The sequence below is a fragment of the Pygocentrus nattereri genome, chromosome 27 (genome assembly GCF_015220715.1).
Source record: "Pygocentrus nattereri isolate fPygNat1 chromosome 27, fPygNat1.pri, whole genome shotgun sequence".
Classification (NCBI taxonomy): domain Eukaryota; kingdom Metazoa; phylum Chordata; class Actinopteri; order Characiformes; family Serrasalmidae; genus Pygocentrus; species Pygocentrus nattereri.
The window spans coordinates 16,576,766-16,595,463 of NC_051237.1; the positions used below are offsets into that span (position 1 = coordinate 16,576,766).

An 18,698-nucleotide genomic window follows, 5' to 3' on the forward strand; every position below is an offset into this window, starting at 1 on the left:
ATCTCTGTTTCCCCCGGGTTGATTTCATTGTGGAGCACAACATGCTGAGGCTCTACTAAAAATGCAAGAATGAAACTCACAGGAAAATCAACATTAGACGTCATAACAAAGAAAACGTTTGTGCCGTGGCCTAGGACTGGTCCGAAAGTGAGGCATGATTAAAAGGCAGAGTCAGAAATATACATTAGGCTGAACAGAATCTCCCAGCCACTCATTAGATTATAGCGTACGTCCACGTCCATGTGCCTAGGCCGGGCCTAATCCCGTTACGTAATTCACTATCATAAACTGGACTGCCATAAATACACTCCCTGCTGGACGGCTATTAATACGAGATTAAAACAGAAGATATGTGTGTATATATATATATATATATATATATATATATATATATATATATATATATATGTATGTATGTATGTATTTTTTTCTCAAATGTGAATCCCATATGTGCTTGACAGGCAGCCACAGGCCTAAGACTCACCAGCCGTTTCTGTGAGGCCTAGAAATGAGAGAAAAGCAGCCGACTAAACACTACAGTCTCTCTACAAGCAAAGGCCAGCGGTTTCACATGCAGACTAGTCTTTTGTGCTGCAGATTGCTTGCCCCGTAACCTGTCTGCAGCTGAAGCTACTTTTTTGACTGGGGTGTTTTCGTGCTGAGAGAGGCCGTGATGTTCAGAGCCTCTCTCTCTCTCTCTCTCTCTCTCTCTCTCTCTCTCCCCCCCTCACCCCTCCCTCCGCTCCGTTCGTCCAATGACAGCGCCGTAGCCCAGGCGGGCCTCATGGGCCAGGCTCAGCGGAGAGGAAAGCGGTGGGGGAGGGTCACGTGTGTACACACTGTAGAGTTCAGTACCCCTCGCTTCGTAGTAAGTGCTCAGCGTCCTCCTCCCCTTTCCAGAACAAGCCACCGTCGGGACCGGAGACGAAACTGCCTTATATGCAGCACTGTTTACGGTTTAAACCGACTGCCGTCCTCCTCCGAGCTCCGGTCTCGTAAACTGGGAGATATTTCAGAAGGAGCCGAGGAGAAATGTCAGTGGAAATACAGCAGAACCCGATGCCTCCGTAGGTCCGGCGCGGTGCCAGAAAATCGCTCCTTTGGTGAGTAGATTTAACCCTTCATTGAGCTGTTCAGCCTGAAGGTCTTTGGACCTGAGCTCCGTTCAGACAGAGCAGCTCTGAACATTTAAACTAAGTTAAACTCGGAGGAACCGCCTGTTTACAGAGCCCGTCGCCGCTCCGCAGACGGAGGAGACCCGAGCAGCCGCCGTGCCCCAGCGCGAGCAGGGCTCCGTCAGCGGGCTCGCTGCCTCTCTGACAGTTGACTGTAGTGTGGAGGGTCAGTGACTGGTCGGGGTGGGGGTGGGGGTGGGGGTCTGGTGTCCGGCGCTGGCTCTGCGTCTCCGTGTCAGCACCGCCTCTGTTAAAAACACTCACCTGCACGGAAACCTGCTCTCAGCCGCGCGACTCAGTCCTCCTCGCGGGTTTTGCGCTCGGAGCGGTTCGAAGCGGTTAGTCGGCTCGCGGAGTGCCCGGGAAAGTTCACAGACCTCAGGCCTGGGCGGGCCTCACCTGACAGGTGGTCGTCGTGCTCATTTCCCGCTGCGGGAGCTGAAGTTATTTACCGCCTGGGACTCGGAGCCGGTTACTGTGCCCGGTCCGTTAGTTTCGGGGTTCTGGCCATCCCGGCAGCGCCAGTCTGGCGCGCGACACATCCGAGTTGGCACGCGATCAAGATGAGTACATACATGAATAAAATATGCGCCGTAATATCGAGTAAAATATATCAGACGTGTATTTAGTATTTGACCGATATTTGAGGACGTTTTTATTTCCCTCCAGCAGAATGTTTATACACAGCCTTCGTTTTATTGACATGTATACATATACAGATAGGGGGGGGCAGAGAGAGAGAGAGAGACAGATAGAGAGAGGGAGAGGGGGAGAGAGAGGGAGAGAGAGACAGATAGAGAGAGGGAGAGGGGGAGAGAGAGAGGGGGGGAGAGAGAGGGAGAGAGAGAGACAGATAGAGAGGGAGAGAGAGAGAGAGGGGGAGAGAGAAAGAGAAAGAAAGAGAGAGAGAAAGAAAGAAAAAGAAAGAGAGAGAGAGGGAAGGAGAGAGAAAGAAAGAGAGAGAGAGAAAGAAAGAAAGAGGGAAGGAGAGAGAGAGAAAAGAGGGAGAGGGAGAGAGAGAGAGAGAGAGAGACATGTGGGCGACATAGCAAATAAAAGTCCTATGGCATTACTCTAAGAAGTTTGACAGTGAATATGTTGGAATACAAAAGAAGTGCCAGGTTTACAAACACACTGTCAATAGCAATGAATACACCGATTTAGATTCAGCGTTTCACGTCCTGCGCTGCACGGAATCTAATCACAGGACTAATAATGATGTCTGTGATAAAAAGCGGGTCTTTGGGAAGTGTTTCAAAGTGCTGATGACATCATCAATACCTGTCACTTCTCTGTGATGCTAATCCAAGTGAATGGAGTCCCAAGGTTCATGCATTGGCATCGCTGGAGAAGTACATGGAAAATGTTGGATATTGGCATCGTCCAAAAAAATCCCATACGTGGTGTCCCTGCGCTAATTTTGGGAGACAGCTGTTTGCCAGTTAGGCACTAAATCGCTGAATTTGTACATGCAGTCTTATTAAATCTCGACTTCCGCGGTTTCATAAATGAAATTCTGACGACTTTTCGTTTGGCCTGGCTGGGTGAAGAGTCAGGATACAGCTCGGGTCTGTTTAATTAAACCGTATCCTTTTTAAAATATAACTTCAAAGAATTAAAGAATGCGCAGGGCCTTCCTAGCTGGTTTCCTGTTGTGGCCTTTGAAGCGCACTAGGAGGCAGATGGTAAGAGATAGTGCGCAGAGTATTGTGACTTTCTCAGAGGTGTCTTTTCAGGCTGTTATTTCCAACTCTTTAAGTTTATCACCTTCATCTTCAAACCAGCCTTAAGTTAGAACAGAACATCATGTGGAGAGGATATGAAGTGTATCTGCATCGATGACCACAGTTCTTAAATACTTATTGTTACGCTGGAACTGAACTGTTAATAAATATGCTGTTAACACATCTTTCAATTCAATTCAAGGTGCTTTATTAGCATGACACATATGCTACATTTGTATTGATAAAGCTTGCCAGAAATTTTTAAACAGAAAATCAATGATTTAAGAGGTGAACACATTAGAATCTGCCAATTTCAGAAGAAGAAGAAGAAGAAGAAAAAAAAGGAAAAAAAAAGACTCTAAAATGTTAAACATTTCAAAATTGCTAAATTGTAGAGCTGTCAATTTAAAAAGACACTATATAATCAGAATAAAAATCAATGAATACATTTGTGTGTATCCGTATGTGTGAGTTTGTGTGTGTGTGTGCGTGTATTTGTATGTGTGAGTGAGTGAGTGTGTGTGTGTGTGTGTGTGTGTGTGTTTGTATAAGTGTAGGGGTGTGTGTGTGTGTGTCTGTATAGGTGTAGGGGTGTGTGTGTGTGTGTGTGTGTGTGTCTGTATAGGTGTAGGTGTGTGTGTGTGTGTGTGTGTGTCTGTATAGGTGTGTGTTTGTGTGTGTGTGTATTTGTATGTGTGAGTGTGTGTGTGTGTGTGTGAGACATGGTCACTCCCTGTCCCTCTTCTGGTGGCAGGTCAGAGTGTATTGTGTGTATCGCTGTGCTCCCCTAACAGATACGGCAGTGTCTCTGTGTGAGACAGGCTGGGAAATGTGGGATGTTTGTTGTTGGTTTTTGTAAAGAACTCTTTGCGGATCTCCGTGAATTTCGGGCACTCGGTCTGGAAGTGCAGCTCTGTCTCTGTTTTATCCAGTTTGCACTGCTGGCATGTTCTTTTTTCCTGAGGCAGCCAGGATCTCCTGTGCCTGCCGGTCTCGACAGCCAGACTGTGCTGACTGAGTCTGTACCTCGTCAGGGTGGTCGTCAGTCTCAGATCAGTCACTGTACTCAGGTACTCTGCCACAGTGTAGTCATCAGGGTGGTCCTCAGTCTCAGATCAGTCACTGCACTCAGGTACTCTGCCACAGTGTAGTCATCAGGGTGGTCCTCAGTCTCAGATCAGTCACTGCACTCAGGTACTCTGCCACAGTGTGTTCGTCAGGGTGGTCGTCAGTCTCAGATCAGTCACTGTACTCAGGTACTCTGCCACAGTTTAGTCATCAGGGTGGTCCTCAGTCTCAGATCAGTCACTGCACTCAGGTACTCTGCCACAGGGTAGTCATCAGGGTGGTCGTCAGTCTCAGATCAGTCACTGTACTCAGGTACTCTGCCACAGTGTAGTCATCAGGGTGGTCCTCAGTCTCAGATCAGTCACTGCACTCAGGTACTCTGCCACAGTGTGTTCGTCAGGGTGGTCGTCAGTCTCAGATCAGTCACTGTACTCAGGTACTCTGCCACAGTGTTGTCATCAGGGTGGTCGTCAGTCTCAGATCAGTCACTGTACTCAGGTACTCTGCCACAGTGTTGTCATCAGGGTGGGCGTCAGTCTCAGATCAGTCACTGTACTCAGGTACTCTGCCACAGTGTAGTCATCAGGGTGGTCGTCAGTCTCAGATCAGTCACTGCACTCAGGTACTCTGCCACAGTGTGTTTGTCAGGGTGGTCGTCAGTCTCAGATCAGTCACTGTACTCAGGTAGTCTGCCACAGTGTAGTCATCAGGGTGGTCGTCAGTCTCAGATCAGTCACTGCACTCAGGTACTCTGCCACAGTGTAGTCATCAGGGTGGTCGTCAGTCTCAGATCAGTCACTGTACTCAGGTACTCTGCCACAGTGTGTTCATCAGGGTGGTCGTCAGTCTCAGATCAGTCACTGTACTCAGGTAGTCTGCCACAGTGTAGTCATCAGGGTGGTCGTCAGTCTCAGATCAGTCACTGTACTCAGGTACTCTGCCACAGTGTAGTCATCAGGGTGGTCGTCAGTCTCAGATCAGTCACTGCACTCAGTCAGTGTTCTGTCTTTTTAGGGCCAGATAACTGATTTTACTTTGTGATTTAGCTTGAGTTTCTCTCAGATGTTCTGTAGTTTGGTTGGTTCTGATCAGATAGATTGTGTTTTTCTGATCCTGAGCCTGTTGAGTGTTAGTGTGTGTTAGTGTGTGTGAGAGTGTTAGTGCAGGTTAGTGTGTAGCTCAGGACCACCTGAGTGAGGGGACTGTTGTCTTTGCTCAACTCCTGGTACTGCAGAGCTTTATAATGATATGAGTGTGAATCTTTCTTTTTCTTTAACATCTGACTCCAAAAACAACCTAAAACGTTGAGGGAAGTCATTTCGCTGACTTTAAAGTCCAGCTCATCTCCATCTGCACTATTGCCACACATAGCTGGTCAGGGGATGACGAAGCATGCGCTTGTCAACAGATATTCATGGGACGTCATATGAGGCAGCTGAGGGCAGCGCTAAGGACTCTAGAGCTTTGCTCAAGAGCATGTTCCAAGCTATCCAGCTGAGCTGGAGTGCGTTATGTAAGACATATCCAATTTTCTCATTGAATTGTAAACATTGCTCTCCGTTGATCTTTTCACTCAGGCATTTTACACAGACATTTGGGCTCGTAAAGTGAGAAGGAAAATGAAACAGTTATTATTTCTCAATACTAATGAAAAAACCCACCAAATCAATGAAAACTGAAAAAAACCCAGAGAGGTGTAACAGAGAGGGAGGAGTTCTTATTAAAACGACTCTGGGTGAAGTAGTGTTTGTGCCTGCCAGATATGTAAATAATGTATGAGTCAATTTTCATAGCCAGCCAGGCTCCCGCGTAGAGCATCTGTCATCTTTCTCCACAACTGCCCAAGCATCAACTGAAGGAGAAATAGGAAAACCATCTTCTGTCATAACAGGGTAATAAGTAAGCCAGGACAGCCGGGTTGTCTTATTCTTCCTATTTATCAATAAATTCATAAACAAGATTGTACATGGGCACTGAAGTCTGAGCCTAGACGTCACGGTGTCGGGAAGATTTGTGCAGGTACTTTGCAGCAGTTTAATAACATTGCTGAATGGAGCGCTGGGTCTGTAGCAAACCCTGCAGTAAAATGTTGCACGTATTCAAGCAGCTAATGGCTGCTTTTCTGTCTGGCTGTGCTGCTTGGATGGAATGAAAAGTAGTGGATTACGACCAGATGAGAGACAGATGCAGGTGGAATAAATCTTGAATGAAATTCTCGTAATGGAATATAATCGCTCCTTTCCATCATTACTTTAGGAGCACTCTCTAAAATTGTACACTCAGATAGTGGAACAGCTATTTTCGAATTGCACTATATTCATTTCAACATAGTATTCACTTTAGATGTGTTAAGTGGCTTCACGTTTGTGTTCATCTGGGGACTCCAGCATGTATTGCAACACAACATGGTAAAGTAGAGGTACGTCGTCCTCTTCCTTTACTGCGCTACCTAAATCCTTCTGGCAGCACTTGCAAAGCTCAGAAAGTGCAATCATGTGACCTCACTCAGCCTATTCAGGGAAATTTGCTGTACATTCCAGCGGGGATCCAGCGAGGGGTGTGGTACCAGCCTTATCACTCTCCTCCCATCGGCGGCAAGCAGTGCAAACTCAGCGTCCTAAAGTGTCAGGCCTACTCAGCGTCACCCCCTCAGCACGCACTCTGCAGAAGTGCAGCTCGCCAAGTTGAGTTTTTCCCTGCGAGGGAAGCGTAACTAATGACACAGGGAGATGCGGTAGTAGAAGGGCATTTGGCTCGGCAGTCATGCTCTCTCATGTGAGCCAGTGGCTCTGGAATGCCTCTCAGAGTAACGTGCTTGTAAAGTGAGGATTGACTCCAGCTCAATGGGATTTCTTCCCAAAGCGTTCTCAAGAGATGCTCAGTAATGGCCGTGCATTTGCAAAGGAGAACAGATGCAGTGATGGTGGAAAATGAAAGCAGCTGGCTAGTGAGGCGGCAGCTCACAATGATTTGATGTAACGCTTTTACAGTGACTCTCCCCTCATTTGTCATTATTCATTATTCCGTCTGTGTGACCAGCAGTTTCTTAATGCAGTCATGCAGTGAAACTGAAGAACCGTGTCTCCCCAGCGTGTTTCAGTTTGTTGGAATTGGGCGGCTTTGTTCATCGAACATCAGTACCTGACCTCACCAGTGCTCTTAAAGCCGAATCTAATCAAATCAAATCCTCAAAGCAGCATTCCAACATTTATTCTGAGGCCTTTCCAGAAGAGGAGAGGCTCTTCCTGCAGCAGATGGGGGACAAACTCCCTGTTCATATCCTTGATTTTGGAAGAAACGTTGGTGTCTGCAAACTCCATATCGTGTTATGAGAGTGTGGAACTAAAAGCCCATGTATAAGCGCTTTAATGTTTAAAAATCCACGTCAGCAGTTTTGGTTCATCAGTGTTGTCAGCGCTGTCAGCTAATCGTTGCAGCCCTGCTGGCCAGCACACGCTCCAAGCTGAAACTCTGGTGTGCCCCGGCCACATAAGGTGATCAACAGCAGAGTAAATAAGGGAAGTGCACAGAGCAGCTGGCACCCACTCAGTGAGCCCCTGTTCTGGGTGGGGGTTGAGCGTTGAAGCCTTTTTCCTGTATATGTTTGCGTGAATAACAGATGCCAAAGTAACTTAAAGGCAATTGTGTGGACGTGGACCCCTGTAAACACGGAGGCAGTGTTTACACCTGTCCTCCGGAGGCTACATGGTTAGCCCTTTCCCGAGGTAATCCTACACTCCTCCTCCCTCCCATCCCTCACTCATCACGGCGAGATCAGGATTCCAGAGGCACTGGCTGCAAATCACTGACAACAATGTCACAAGCACATAAGCACACTAAAGCACACCAGGAGTTGTTCTTTTTCTGAATAGAGGGCTTTTTGAAGGTGAGTTAAGAGGCCAAGTTAAAACAAACGTTAGTAGGGGGACACATCATGGTCAGACCACCATGTGAGACCGGCTTGAACTGCGCTCTCGACGTTAAACCGTGTTTTTGGCTCTGTCTGCATGCTGGCACTCTATGAGGTGTGATGGGTGACATGATATCGTAGCCCTTGGGTGGATGTCGTGTGAGCTGTGCAGAGTGGAGTTGGTCCCGAGGCCAGAGCAGCTTCTCTGTAGTGGAGTTACGTAAGGCAGACGAAGAATGTTCACTTTGCTGCTGTGCATCTGTTCTGATGTTTTGCATCACTGCAGTGTTATTAACCAGACTGACAAACGTGTGCTGCAGTCGGGGTCGGGGTAGGATTGTATAAATGTTTTGTTCTTTCCTTTTGTTCTTTCTTTTATTTTATTCTTTCCTCCTAAGGTCCTTTAATATTTGGGTGGGCTTATGTATCGTAATGAATTTTTCACGCAACCATTTTCCAAACACATTTTACCCCTTAGGATTAAACAGGCTGGTTTTGTCAGCTGTGCCTTTAAGACCCATACATCTACATGATCTCTGTTCTGATTGGCTGTGCTCTGTTATGCTTTGTTCAGAAGTCTCTTATAACTTCAACAAAGGGGTGGAGGCAGTGTTGCATGCTGAGTAGGTGGTTATAAGTACATGTATTAGGGATGGGCGATGTGGAAAAAGTACTGTCACGATACATTTAGATATATAGACATATCTCAATGCACGATAAGTGTCACAGTGTTTACTCTTAGAATATCTGAAGTTTGATTGGATTAAAAAATGCTATCATTGATTTATATTAGAATGTTTAACATACTGCGCTGAACCAAAATGCAGGTAACTCGGCCTCATTATGCTCTCTTTGCAATAAAGCGTGCAATTGGTTTATTTATCATGATAGAAAATCATGATCATCACGATGTCTGCTCCTAAGACGTACTGGTAAAAATTAAAAACAGGCTGCTGCTTATTTTGGAGTGTATGAACTCGGGAGTGAACGCTATACAGTACAGTTTTTCCATTACATGAGCCATTAAAATTATCTGGGTAACGGATGTTCCGTTTTCACATATGCACAACGTGCAGCAGCGTGATTGCAATAAAAAATGAGGCAAACGTTGAAAGTCCTTTTGCTTGGCTTTTTTCCCCTCTCGCTTTTTTGCAATACGCATGCCAGCTTGTGTGTCCCCAGAAGCAGTGTTAATTAGAGATGATACAAATACAATGTGAGGGTGTAAGTTGCAGACAGAAAGGCGTGTTATGTAACTGTGCTTTAATGAGCAGGCTGGAGGCTTGCAGGATTTATCAGGGCTGAAGTGGTTCTCTGTGTGTGCCCAAGCCGGCTGTGTAACCTCAGCGTGAACTCCAACCTCTCAAACCCACTCCACCCTGACCGTGAAGCATCACATTTCACCCCATAAATTCACCTGACCTTCCCGCCCGGCTATGGATAGGGAACTGTTAGTACAAATCTGAAGCATGCCGTTCTGTGGTCAGCGAGCACTGAACAACATGCCCTGTCAAGTGAAGGCGGTAGGGGCAAAGCAACGTCAGCTCTACGTGAAGTTGGCCATGTGAACTGCACCAGCACAGTGCTGGTGGTGCAGGCTTTTATATAGGTCCTATAGAGGGAGTGAAACAAGGAGATAGAAAGGAGGGATGTTTGAGATGTAATTGCAAATGGATTTATCTCTCTTTCTCTGCTTGCTATGATCAGCAATAGCACTGGAGAGCGCAGCGCTTGCTGTCCAGCGCACCACATTGTGCCGAGCTTTGTTCAGCCAATGAGATGCAGTGAAGTGGAATTAACGGTGTTACTGTGGACATAATGGCCGTACCGTGTCTGGACTGCTTATGTGTGGATGGTTTCACTTGCTCTTCTCTTTCCAAGCAATAGCTAAAATGTTTGAGACCAAAGAGTGTGAAGGTTTGATCAGGGAAACACCTGAATCAGAAAAATTCTTGATGCAGAGTTAAAGATCTGTTGGGAACCCAAGTAGTAAATTAATAGAAACCTGCAAAAGCAGTGCATTTACATTTATCAGCAAATGTTCTTACAACAATGTTTCCATAAACCCTTAAACTCTAAGCCAGGGGCCATCAATTGTAGATATATTATCATCAATTGTGATAAAATGACCTCATTAGTTAAATCGGGTGTATTTGTGAAGGTTCAGTTATCAGTCTTAAGGCTTTTTTGTCCAGTAAGTATTGTGATTTTCTCAACAACTGAACATTCATTACAAAGAAAGCAACTAGAAATTACAAAGAATTCCAACTAATCAAACCTCAGGAAACAAATATTGTGATACGAGTCATGTATGGAGAAGATTTACTGAAGTATCATGATCTTATAGTTTTGCATATTGCCTTGCAGAATTGACGTTTGGCCCCCTGACAGGTCCTTAGAATTTGTGGCATTTGTCGGATTAGGTTTCAAGTAAGCAAAAGCTTTTTTTAACATGTTGTCCATGGCTTTTCTTGCAGCTGATTCACTGAGCCGGAGTGGACCAGAGGCAGCCTCGCGATGTGGAGCTGCGTGGGTTATAATGAGACAGCAGGCGGCACGAATTTGGCACTGTGCCAAGACTTAGGCCTCGTGCTGTCCATCCTCTCCCTCTTTTACCTCTTCGTCTGCTTCCCAGTGGGCCTGTGCTGCAATGCCCTGCTAGTGGTGGTCAACCTGTCCAACAAGGTGTCCATGACCATGCCGGACGTCTATTTCGTGAACATGGCCATCGCCGGCCTGGTGCTAAACCTGGTGGCTCCGGTGGAGCTCCTGGGTCCGGACTTCACGCGCTGGCCGGTGTGGCGGTATGACGACGAGGTCTACATCACCCTCCTTATCCTCTTCAACATTTCCTCCCTGGTAATCATGTACTCTACCACGCTGCTGAGCCTGGACTACTACATTGAGCGGGCGCTGCCACGCACCTACATGTCCAGTGTCTACAACACCAAGCATGTGTGCGGCTTCATCTGGGGCGGTGCCGTGCTCACCAGTTTCTCCTCGCTACTCTTCTACGTGTGCAACCACGTGTCCACCAAGATCATTGAGTGCTCCGAGATGCAGAACAAGGGCGCTGCCGACGCCATCATGATGTTCATCGGCTACGTCGTGCCGGCTGTAGCCGTGCTCTACGCCTTCGTGCTCATCCTGCGCATCCGCAAGGAGGCCACTCCACTGGACCAGGACTCGGGCAGGTTGGACCCTTCCATCCACAGGCTGCTGCTGGCCTGTGTGTGCGTGCAGTTCGTACTGTGGACTCCCTACTACACCACCCTCCTGATGCTGACGGTGACCGATGTGCCGGGCAAGAGGTACCACTCGCGACAGGTTACAGCCTACATGTTCTTAAGGGGTGTGTCCCAGCTGCTGGCCTTCTCTAGTAGCTTCGCCATGCCACTCATGTACAGGCAAATGAACAAGAACTTCTCCCACAAGCTTCAGCGGCTGCTTAAGAGGCTGAACTGCGGCGAGCAACCGTGTCCTCATGAACGCTCTGCTGTGCAGCAGGTGATTACGTGAGGGTCCCAGTTCAGAACTGCATTCCCCCACTGCTGCCCCTCACTGGCACTTGCTGCATAACTCACAGACCCCTGGAATGTGTCTGTATGTGATACTGTGGAACCCTCTGGTGACAGTGTGTAACGTTTTAACTCGGCACCTCTGGTGACCGTTTAACTTTGTTTTGTCAGGCGCTGCAGTGAACAAGGGTGACCAAGAAGAAAACCACTAAGTGCTGTTTGTGTGTAAGCTATGTCCATTCTTCTGAACGCGCCTCACTGGCAAACAGGAATTCTTATACCCATTTCAACCGTTCATTCTGTAGAAGGGAAACTTGAACTTAATTGTGGTGGTAGTCTGTTACAGATATGACAGAGTCGTCTAATGTGATGCTTTTTGACCAACCTGTTCAGCTCAAAGCTATCCCTCTAAAGGCTCCTAATATTGCCAACATTTCTACAGACCTCTCAGCTTTGGTGCATTCTTGTCTCGATCTCCGTTACATTTCATTAACTTAATATATGCCAATGTTGGCATACTAGAAAGCACAATCTAAGGCTGGCTTTATACAGTGAAACTTTCATGCAACTTTCATGTAAAGCCAGCCACAATATCTTATATTAATATAAGCAATGGGCATTACTTGGAAACGTGCTATCTATGTAGAGAACACCCAGAAATATCTCAAAGAGATAACAATGTGCGAGAAAGGGGTGTGTTTTTGTGCTGCTAAGGCAAGGTGATCTACACTTGCTCCGCTGCTCAGACTTATTGCTGCAGATGGAGAGGCTTCATTAATATCGTTAAGGTTAAACTTTAAAGAATGAGTTTATAAAGCAACTGAAGAGGTATTGGAGAGCATGATCCGCTACCAGGCTTCATGATTATTACAGTGTAAATGAGAACAGTCAGAATAGCTGAAATGTAAATTGTGTGTAAATCAAGGAATGAAAAGCAAGCAGTAGCTGAAGAGTCAGCAGTAATCTGATCAGCAGGCTTCTTAGCAAGACACTGTAATCATTTTCCAGGTGCCACTTGTTGAAGGTCCTTTAAAGCTATTTTCTTATCATTTTTTTACAAGTAGAAAAGAGACGGGTCTTTTAAAACCAGTGGTCCTCACGTGATAATCTCCATTGACCTATTAGTGAATTTTGACATGCAAATGAAGAGATTTTTCCTGAGACGGGACGACTGCAGGAAATTCCATACTTGGTTAATTATTATTTGACTGGATCAAAGTCCAATTGATGACAGTCAAACATTTTAAAAAGCAAATATGAAAGTTTAGCTCGATTGGCTTGATAAGGAGAGGTAGAAAATAAAGGCAAAGGCCAGAAAACATTGAGGAAAAAAAAAGCTTAAAAAAAATCTGAATTTGTAAGGTAGACATACCTGCTAGTACAGCATATAACGCCGCTTGAAAGGTTCAAATGTCCTCTTGATTTTGCTAAACTGGTCGTAAACATTAACCGTGGTATACAGGGCTGAGTCTGAATGAATCAACTCATTCCACCGTGCATAAATATGAAAAGAACCTTAAACGGAACGAAAGCATAAGCACTTCTGGCACCAGGACATTGCTGAAACTCAAATGGCTTGCTTGTATAATGTTTTGCAGTGTCTAAAAAAAGATAATATTCCCATCTTCTTGGTCATGAGCTTATGGACTTTAACCAAAATAGAATACATGTTGGAAAGAAAGTACTGTATGTGTACTGGGGGAAAATAGTATCATGTAAAACCCATTTATGTAAGCAGAGGAAAGAATGTATTTAAGTCATAAAGAGGATTGAAATGGTCAGCTAATAAACAATGAAAGCAGACAAAAAGCTATGGCTATTGTTAGTGTGTTGACGCCAGTATAAATGTATAATATTAAATATGTGTATATATTGTATGTCAGAGATTTACTGGAATAGACGACATGCCATTTCAGATTTACAGTATTATTTTCTCAGAGATTTATTTAGTTACTGTTGTGTCCGCAATCATGTCCCATATGGAGTCAAAGACATATTCAATAAACTGTCGGAAATATTACCCTCAGCGTTTGCCGTGAGTTTGTTATGATGGCTCTACGTCAGTAAATCCGTCTTTACAGTCTGAGAAACGTTGACGCTTGTTACAGATGGCTGTGCACAATCATTCATTACAGAAAGAACAAACAAACTAAAACAAGACAGGAAAGTAAATATGGTTTATGTAACACATGCACCAACTTATTTTTCTTCTTGGTGAAAACCGCCAAACAGTGCCAGGGCTCCGGAGCCGAAACCACACCGGAGCATTCTCTGGCAACCTAACCAGGCTTGGAGGCCACTTGCAGAGAGATGGGGAACCACAGACATTAGATAGTTTGCTAGTTCTTTCATTTTCATGTGCTGAACAATTTGAGCTGGAGGAATGCGAGTATATAGGTCAGATATAGTGGGCTGTATTTTTGGTCCAAACAGCTGTATGAAACATTTTATTTGGAAACAGCCACATATTTCTAAGCCAGCCAGATGTCATCCTCACAGTACAAGCGATTCTTCATTGTTTTCCATAGTGACAGTGTCATGTGGCGTCTGGGAGAAAATGCCTCCTCACTGACTCGCTGTGGTTCTGATAATATAACTTAAAACGTCAAGCTGAAATCAAAATGGACCATTTTTACCTGCTTAGCTCATGTTTCTCATCATATTAGGCATAATGTATCATACGATACTATTTTATGAACAGCATTCTTGTTTTCCTGTAATATTTGAGGTAGTGACATTTGCCTGCCTCTAAACGCCTTGTGATTGTTGGTTACATGACCGTGCGCCAGCAGGCAGAGACACTTTTATATTTAGCATCAACTTTTCCACCTTCCCTTTTTACTGAGGGAAAGGCTAACCTAGCCCCCCCACACACACACAAACACACACACACACACACACACTTCTTGATACTGTTTCACTCATAAAATAATTAATTAATTGACCCTTATTAGTCCCACAGTGGGGAAATTTCACCGCCGCATTTGATCCATCTGGGCAGCGAAGCACCACATACACACTAGGGGGCAGTGAGCACACTTGCCCGGAGCGGTGGGCAGCCACATCTGCAGCGCCCGGGGAGCAATTAGGGGTTAGGTGTCTTGCTCAATGACACCTCAGTCATGGACTGTTGGCGCTGGGGATCAAACCAGCAACCTTCCGGTCACAGGGCCAGTTCCCTGACCTCCAGCCCACGACTGCCCCAAATACATCGCTTTACAGAAACAAAATGTGTTATGATTTTCATTTCACTTTATATATAACTTAATACCTGCCCTGCGATGGACTGGCCACCTGTCCAGGGTGTATCCTGCCTTCCGCCCAATGACTGCTGGGATAGGCTCCAGCACCCGCCCGTGACCCTGAGGGAGAAGCGGCTTAGAAAATGTGTCGGTGTGTGGGTGCGTGTGTGTGTGTGTATAACTTAATACTTTGTATTCTTATTTGAAATTTCTATGATAAAGTATTTATAACAACACAATACATAGTAGTGCACTTGGCACCACTGGTATCTTCCAGGGCTTCCCTTGCCTACTGAAGTACTAAAGTAGGCAATTTAGATAATAAGTAGATGGAACAGCTTTTATGTTTGCAGCATTTCATTAAATGACCATTTCTAATTGTAAACCATTATAAAGTTTGAAGCCATCATGAAACAAAACAATGGAGAGCTGCTAATGTGACATGGCAACTGCTAGCTGTCCAACACAACACTGATGGGCTGTAATAGTAAGATATTTTCTTTTATATAAGTGGTAGGTATTGGAAGTGATGTGGAATGAAAGCAGTATTAAGCACTAAAATAGCCGAAACAAAAGAATTTCATATTACTCCCATTCAATTCTGTGGGCCTATTTAAATAAGTGTGAAATATAGCTTCTAGCATTACATCGCTAAAGAGCAAGTTTTTTGGTTGTGTTTTTCTTTTTTTTTGGATGCTTGGTTGTTCTTTTGGTGTGTGGGTGTGTGTGTGTGTGTGTATTTGTGCGTGCCAGTTAGAGTGGGCGTGGGCGGAGAGGCCTCCTTCACCCCACGGCCAACAACACTGTGAGTGCTCACTTTGGAGCGCCTGCGGCGTCCGCAAAACCACGCCACTCAAGTTCTGAAAGCAAAGAACATTCCAGGCATTCTAAACGTTGTTTTGACTTCCGAACGCCTACCGCACAACATTGCTGCTTTTTGTGACACAAAAAAAAACAATATTGTGGGATAACAGGGCACAGTGGAGCCTGGGTGGCTGTCAGCATGCAGGAATTTGTGGAGAGAGCAAATACAATATTGCTTGACTGAATAAATACACCACAGTCACAACATCAATCAGACCAAGCATGGCGGGGCAGTTTAGGGACACTTTTATTTAGCCGTGTTTTTATTTTCAGCTGATCCCTGCGTTAAATAGTCCTGTCTTGTCTGCCCACGTTTGTAATTACTTTAGAGGGGATGAAATTTGAGCTTAACCAAATGGAGTCGTCATTGCGTAAAAGGACAGCTCTTTAATCTACTGAAAAAAGGGCACCGTGAAAAAAATCACGCTGCTGCTGTGCACATGATACACGGAGTGAATCGCACTCTTGTGCATCGACTTCTTGCTAGTAAAAAGATGTATATGTTCAGGTCTGACAGGGCTGGTGCTAAACAACACTGACTGTACATCTGGAAATAATATGATAATGGAGTGGAATGGAGCTGTTGCTATGGATGCAGTTTCCTGCTGATAGCACATGGGGCTTGCAGCTCAGCCACTCAATGAACTTCATAGATAAAGAACCTTCTCATAAATTCTCAATTCATGTCTGATGTCAGCATAAACACTATTCGACTTTCACCAGGCACGGCCTACTGGGACAAAACCCCGAGATCGTCCTAGGACCCGCTGGAGGGAAGGAAGTCGCGGGGGACAGGGTTTTCTGTCCCTAGCTGAATTACGCAGCTAAAGATGATGAATGAGTGAATGAAAGAATAAACAAAGCACTGATTTCCAACTTCAGAGCGGTATGCTAATCCTTTAATTGAAAGTACTGGACGTGTTTGTCTTTTCTAGCAGAACAGCTGGAGGATACTGGAGCCCGAGCTTTCCCCAACCCAAAACAAACACCTGTCACTCACAGAGCCACACCTGCGGGGCAGCTGTACATCATGTTGGCAATGCTTCCTACCCTGTGTAAGGACAGGACAGGCTTGATGGCTGCTCTAATCCTGGATCAGCCCTCAGTCAGCGACATGTTTACACACCTAACGCCACTCGATCTCTGGCTCTTCCAGTTCACCTACTTAGAAAAGTCGCTGTAGACGTAGAAGGTGGAAGCTGCCGTTCTTCTAATGAATCTAATGATCTACACAGTAAATTTGACTGAAGCACCTCACACCACCCAGGCATGGGCTTACGCAGCCTTTAAATCCCTTATGCTGCGCGACTAGGAAGGAGCTGAGCGCTGAGAAGCCAGGCTTTCGGATGTTCCCTCGTCTTCTTTCAAAATGAGCTTAAGAGGTTGCTGTTGTACCGAGTAAGAAGGCTCAACATGGATCAAGGAGACAAGACCACCGTGGTAGCAGGCACGTTTGGTTTGCCATTTAAAGTTTGCGCTGTTTACGTTGGCCTCCCCCCCAGATCTCTCAACAGAATGAGGACAAAGATTCTAGCCCAGAACCAAACAAAGTCAAAGCCACCAGCTCTTTCCAAAACATCTAATTTTCTCCGAGACAGGGTCTTTTACTCAACATCGAGAGGCCTGCATGAGTTATGAGTTATAATAGCACCTTTATGAGTTATAATAGCACCTTTATGAGTTATAATAGCACCTTTTGAGAAATATCAATGTGTTTTCCTTCATACATCAACTGTTCCTCCTCATATACAATTTATTTACAAATGGATATCAAGCATTTGTCTCTAATCCACAGCCATGCACAATGTTAGCACGAAAAGCGAGAGTGTAGAGATTGCTGCCCAGAGCAGTTTGACCTGCTTTCAGGCCTGTCAAGTGTATGTGATCTGCCTACTGTTTTATTACAGTGACTTGCTCCACGAGAAGTGGAACAAGAGCTGAGCGCTCTCCACACTTTTCCACCAAAGCAGAGCAGACGGCACATAAAAACAGACTTCCCCAAGCCCATCCCACAAGCACGTAGAAGAGATCTAGGCCAAAGCAGATGGCTGGAACCCAATCTGCCGACTATGGGCTGCCAGACCTGCTCAGTATTTTCCCAGTTTGCAAATGTACCAGAGAATTCTAAATAGAAAAACAATGAAAGCCCAGTGTCAGCAGAATATAAAGCAAAACCAGGGCCAGGGTAGCACACACAGGGAGAATGTCCAGGTTGGCTGTGTTCGAGGTTATGGTGGCGTGTGGGTTGGGGTGTGAGACCTTTACACCGGGCTGTCAAACGAGGGGAGATAAGAGCACCATCACACCTCTCTACAGAACTCTCCCAGAGGAGCAGCAGGCCACGGCTACAGAACTCACACAGCGCTCAGACAATACTGTCATTTTCACACTGTGCAAATGCAGATTTGACTGCAGTGGCGAGGAAAATACATAAAAAATACTTACACCAGGGGTCTTGGACTCAAATTAGCTGGGGGCCACTGACCAGGTGGTCTTCTCCATGGAAGAAGCAAAGAAGCAACTGCCCCTGCTATCATCCCAAGTACAAATTTTACCTCCATGTCATGTACACACTTTTACATGCATATTAGTGTCTATTAGCCATTTTTCTGTCACTTTTTTGTCACTACTATGATCACCACTAGTAGTAATAACATTATGATTGTTATTTTTTGTGTGAGTACTGCAAATATATAGTGTTCAATTAAACCATTAATAATAAAATAATTCTTTTTAAAGTTACACTATGTAAGACTGTATGTGCCGTATGTATGCGTCTGCTGAAGATGATCAGCTGTGCTTCGGACCCCCAGCCTGAGCAGAGGAAACTGGTGATTGCGAACGCCTTGAGAGTATTCAAAGAAAACTCAGTCAAAACTTAGTCAAGGTCAAATATGTAAGTGAATGATCTACTATTGTCATCATATCTTCTTCAGTTTAAAGTTGATGTTCTATTTGAGGCTTGAACCTCGAGTCAGACTGTGTTTTCGGGCCTGTGCATGAGTTAATACGTAAAGACGTTTAAAGATGAACGAAGAGGTCTGAAATCCTCCCGCAAAACCTGACTTGCCATGTTTTTTCTCCAGATTAATTTATTCGTTCAGTTTTAACAAATATATCTTACGCTGTGCAGCTTAAATTCTGATACGCTTTGTGCAAGACTGTGCCATGAATGAATCCAAAGGCAGATTTATCCG

The 18,698-nt window shown here is 45.3% G+C and overlaps 1 protein-coding gene across 1 annotated transcript; it reads left to right on the plus strand.

The window, feature by feature from the left end:
• The first annotated feature begins 828 nt into the window (after window positions 1-828).
• On the plus strand, window positions 829-13,415 carry gpr146 (G protein-coupled receptor 146). Its single transcript, XM_017707556.2, has 2 exons — window positions 829-1,103; window positions 10,355-13,415. The coding sequence occupies exon 2, from the start codon at window positions 10,395-10,397 to the stop codon at window positions 11,394-11,396; it is 1,002 nt and encodes a 333-aa protein (XP_017563045.1). The 5' UTR covers window positions 829-1,103; window positions 10,355-10,394; the 3' UTR covers window positions 11,397-13,415.
• Window positions 13,416-18,698: the final 5,283 nt, after the last annotated feature.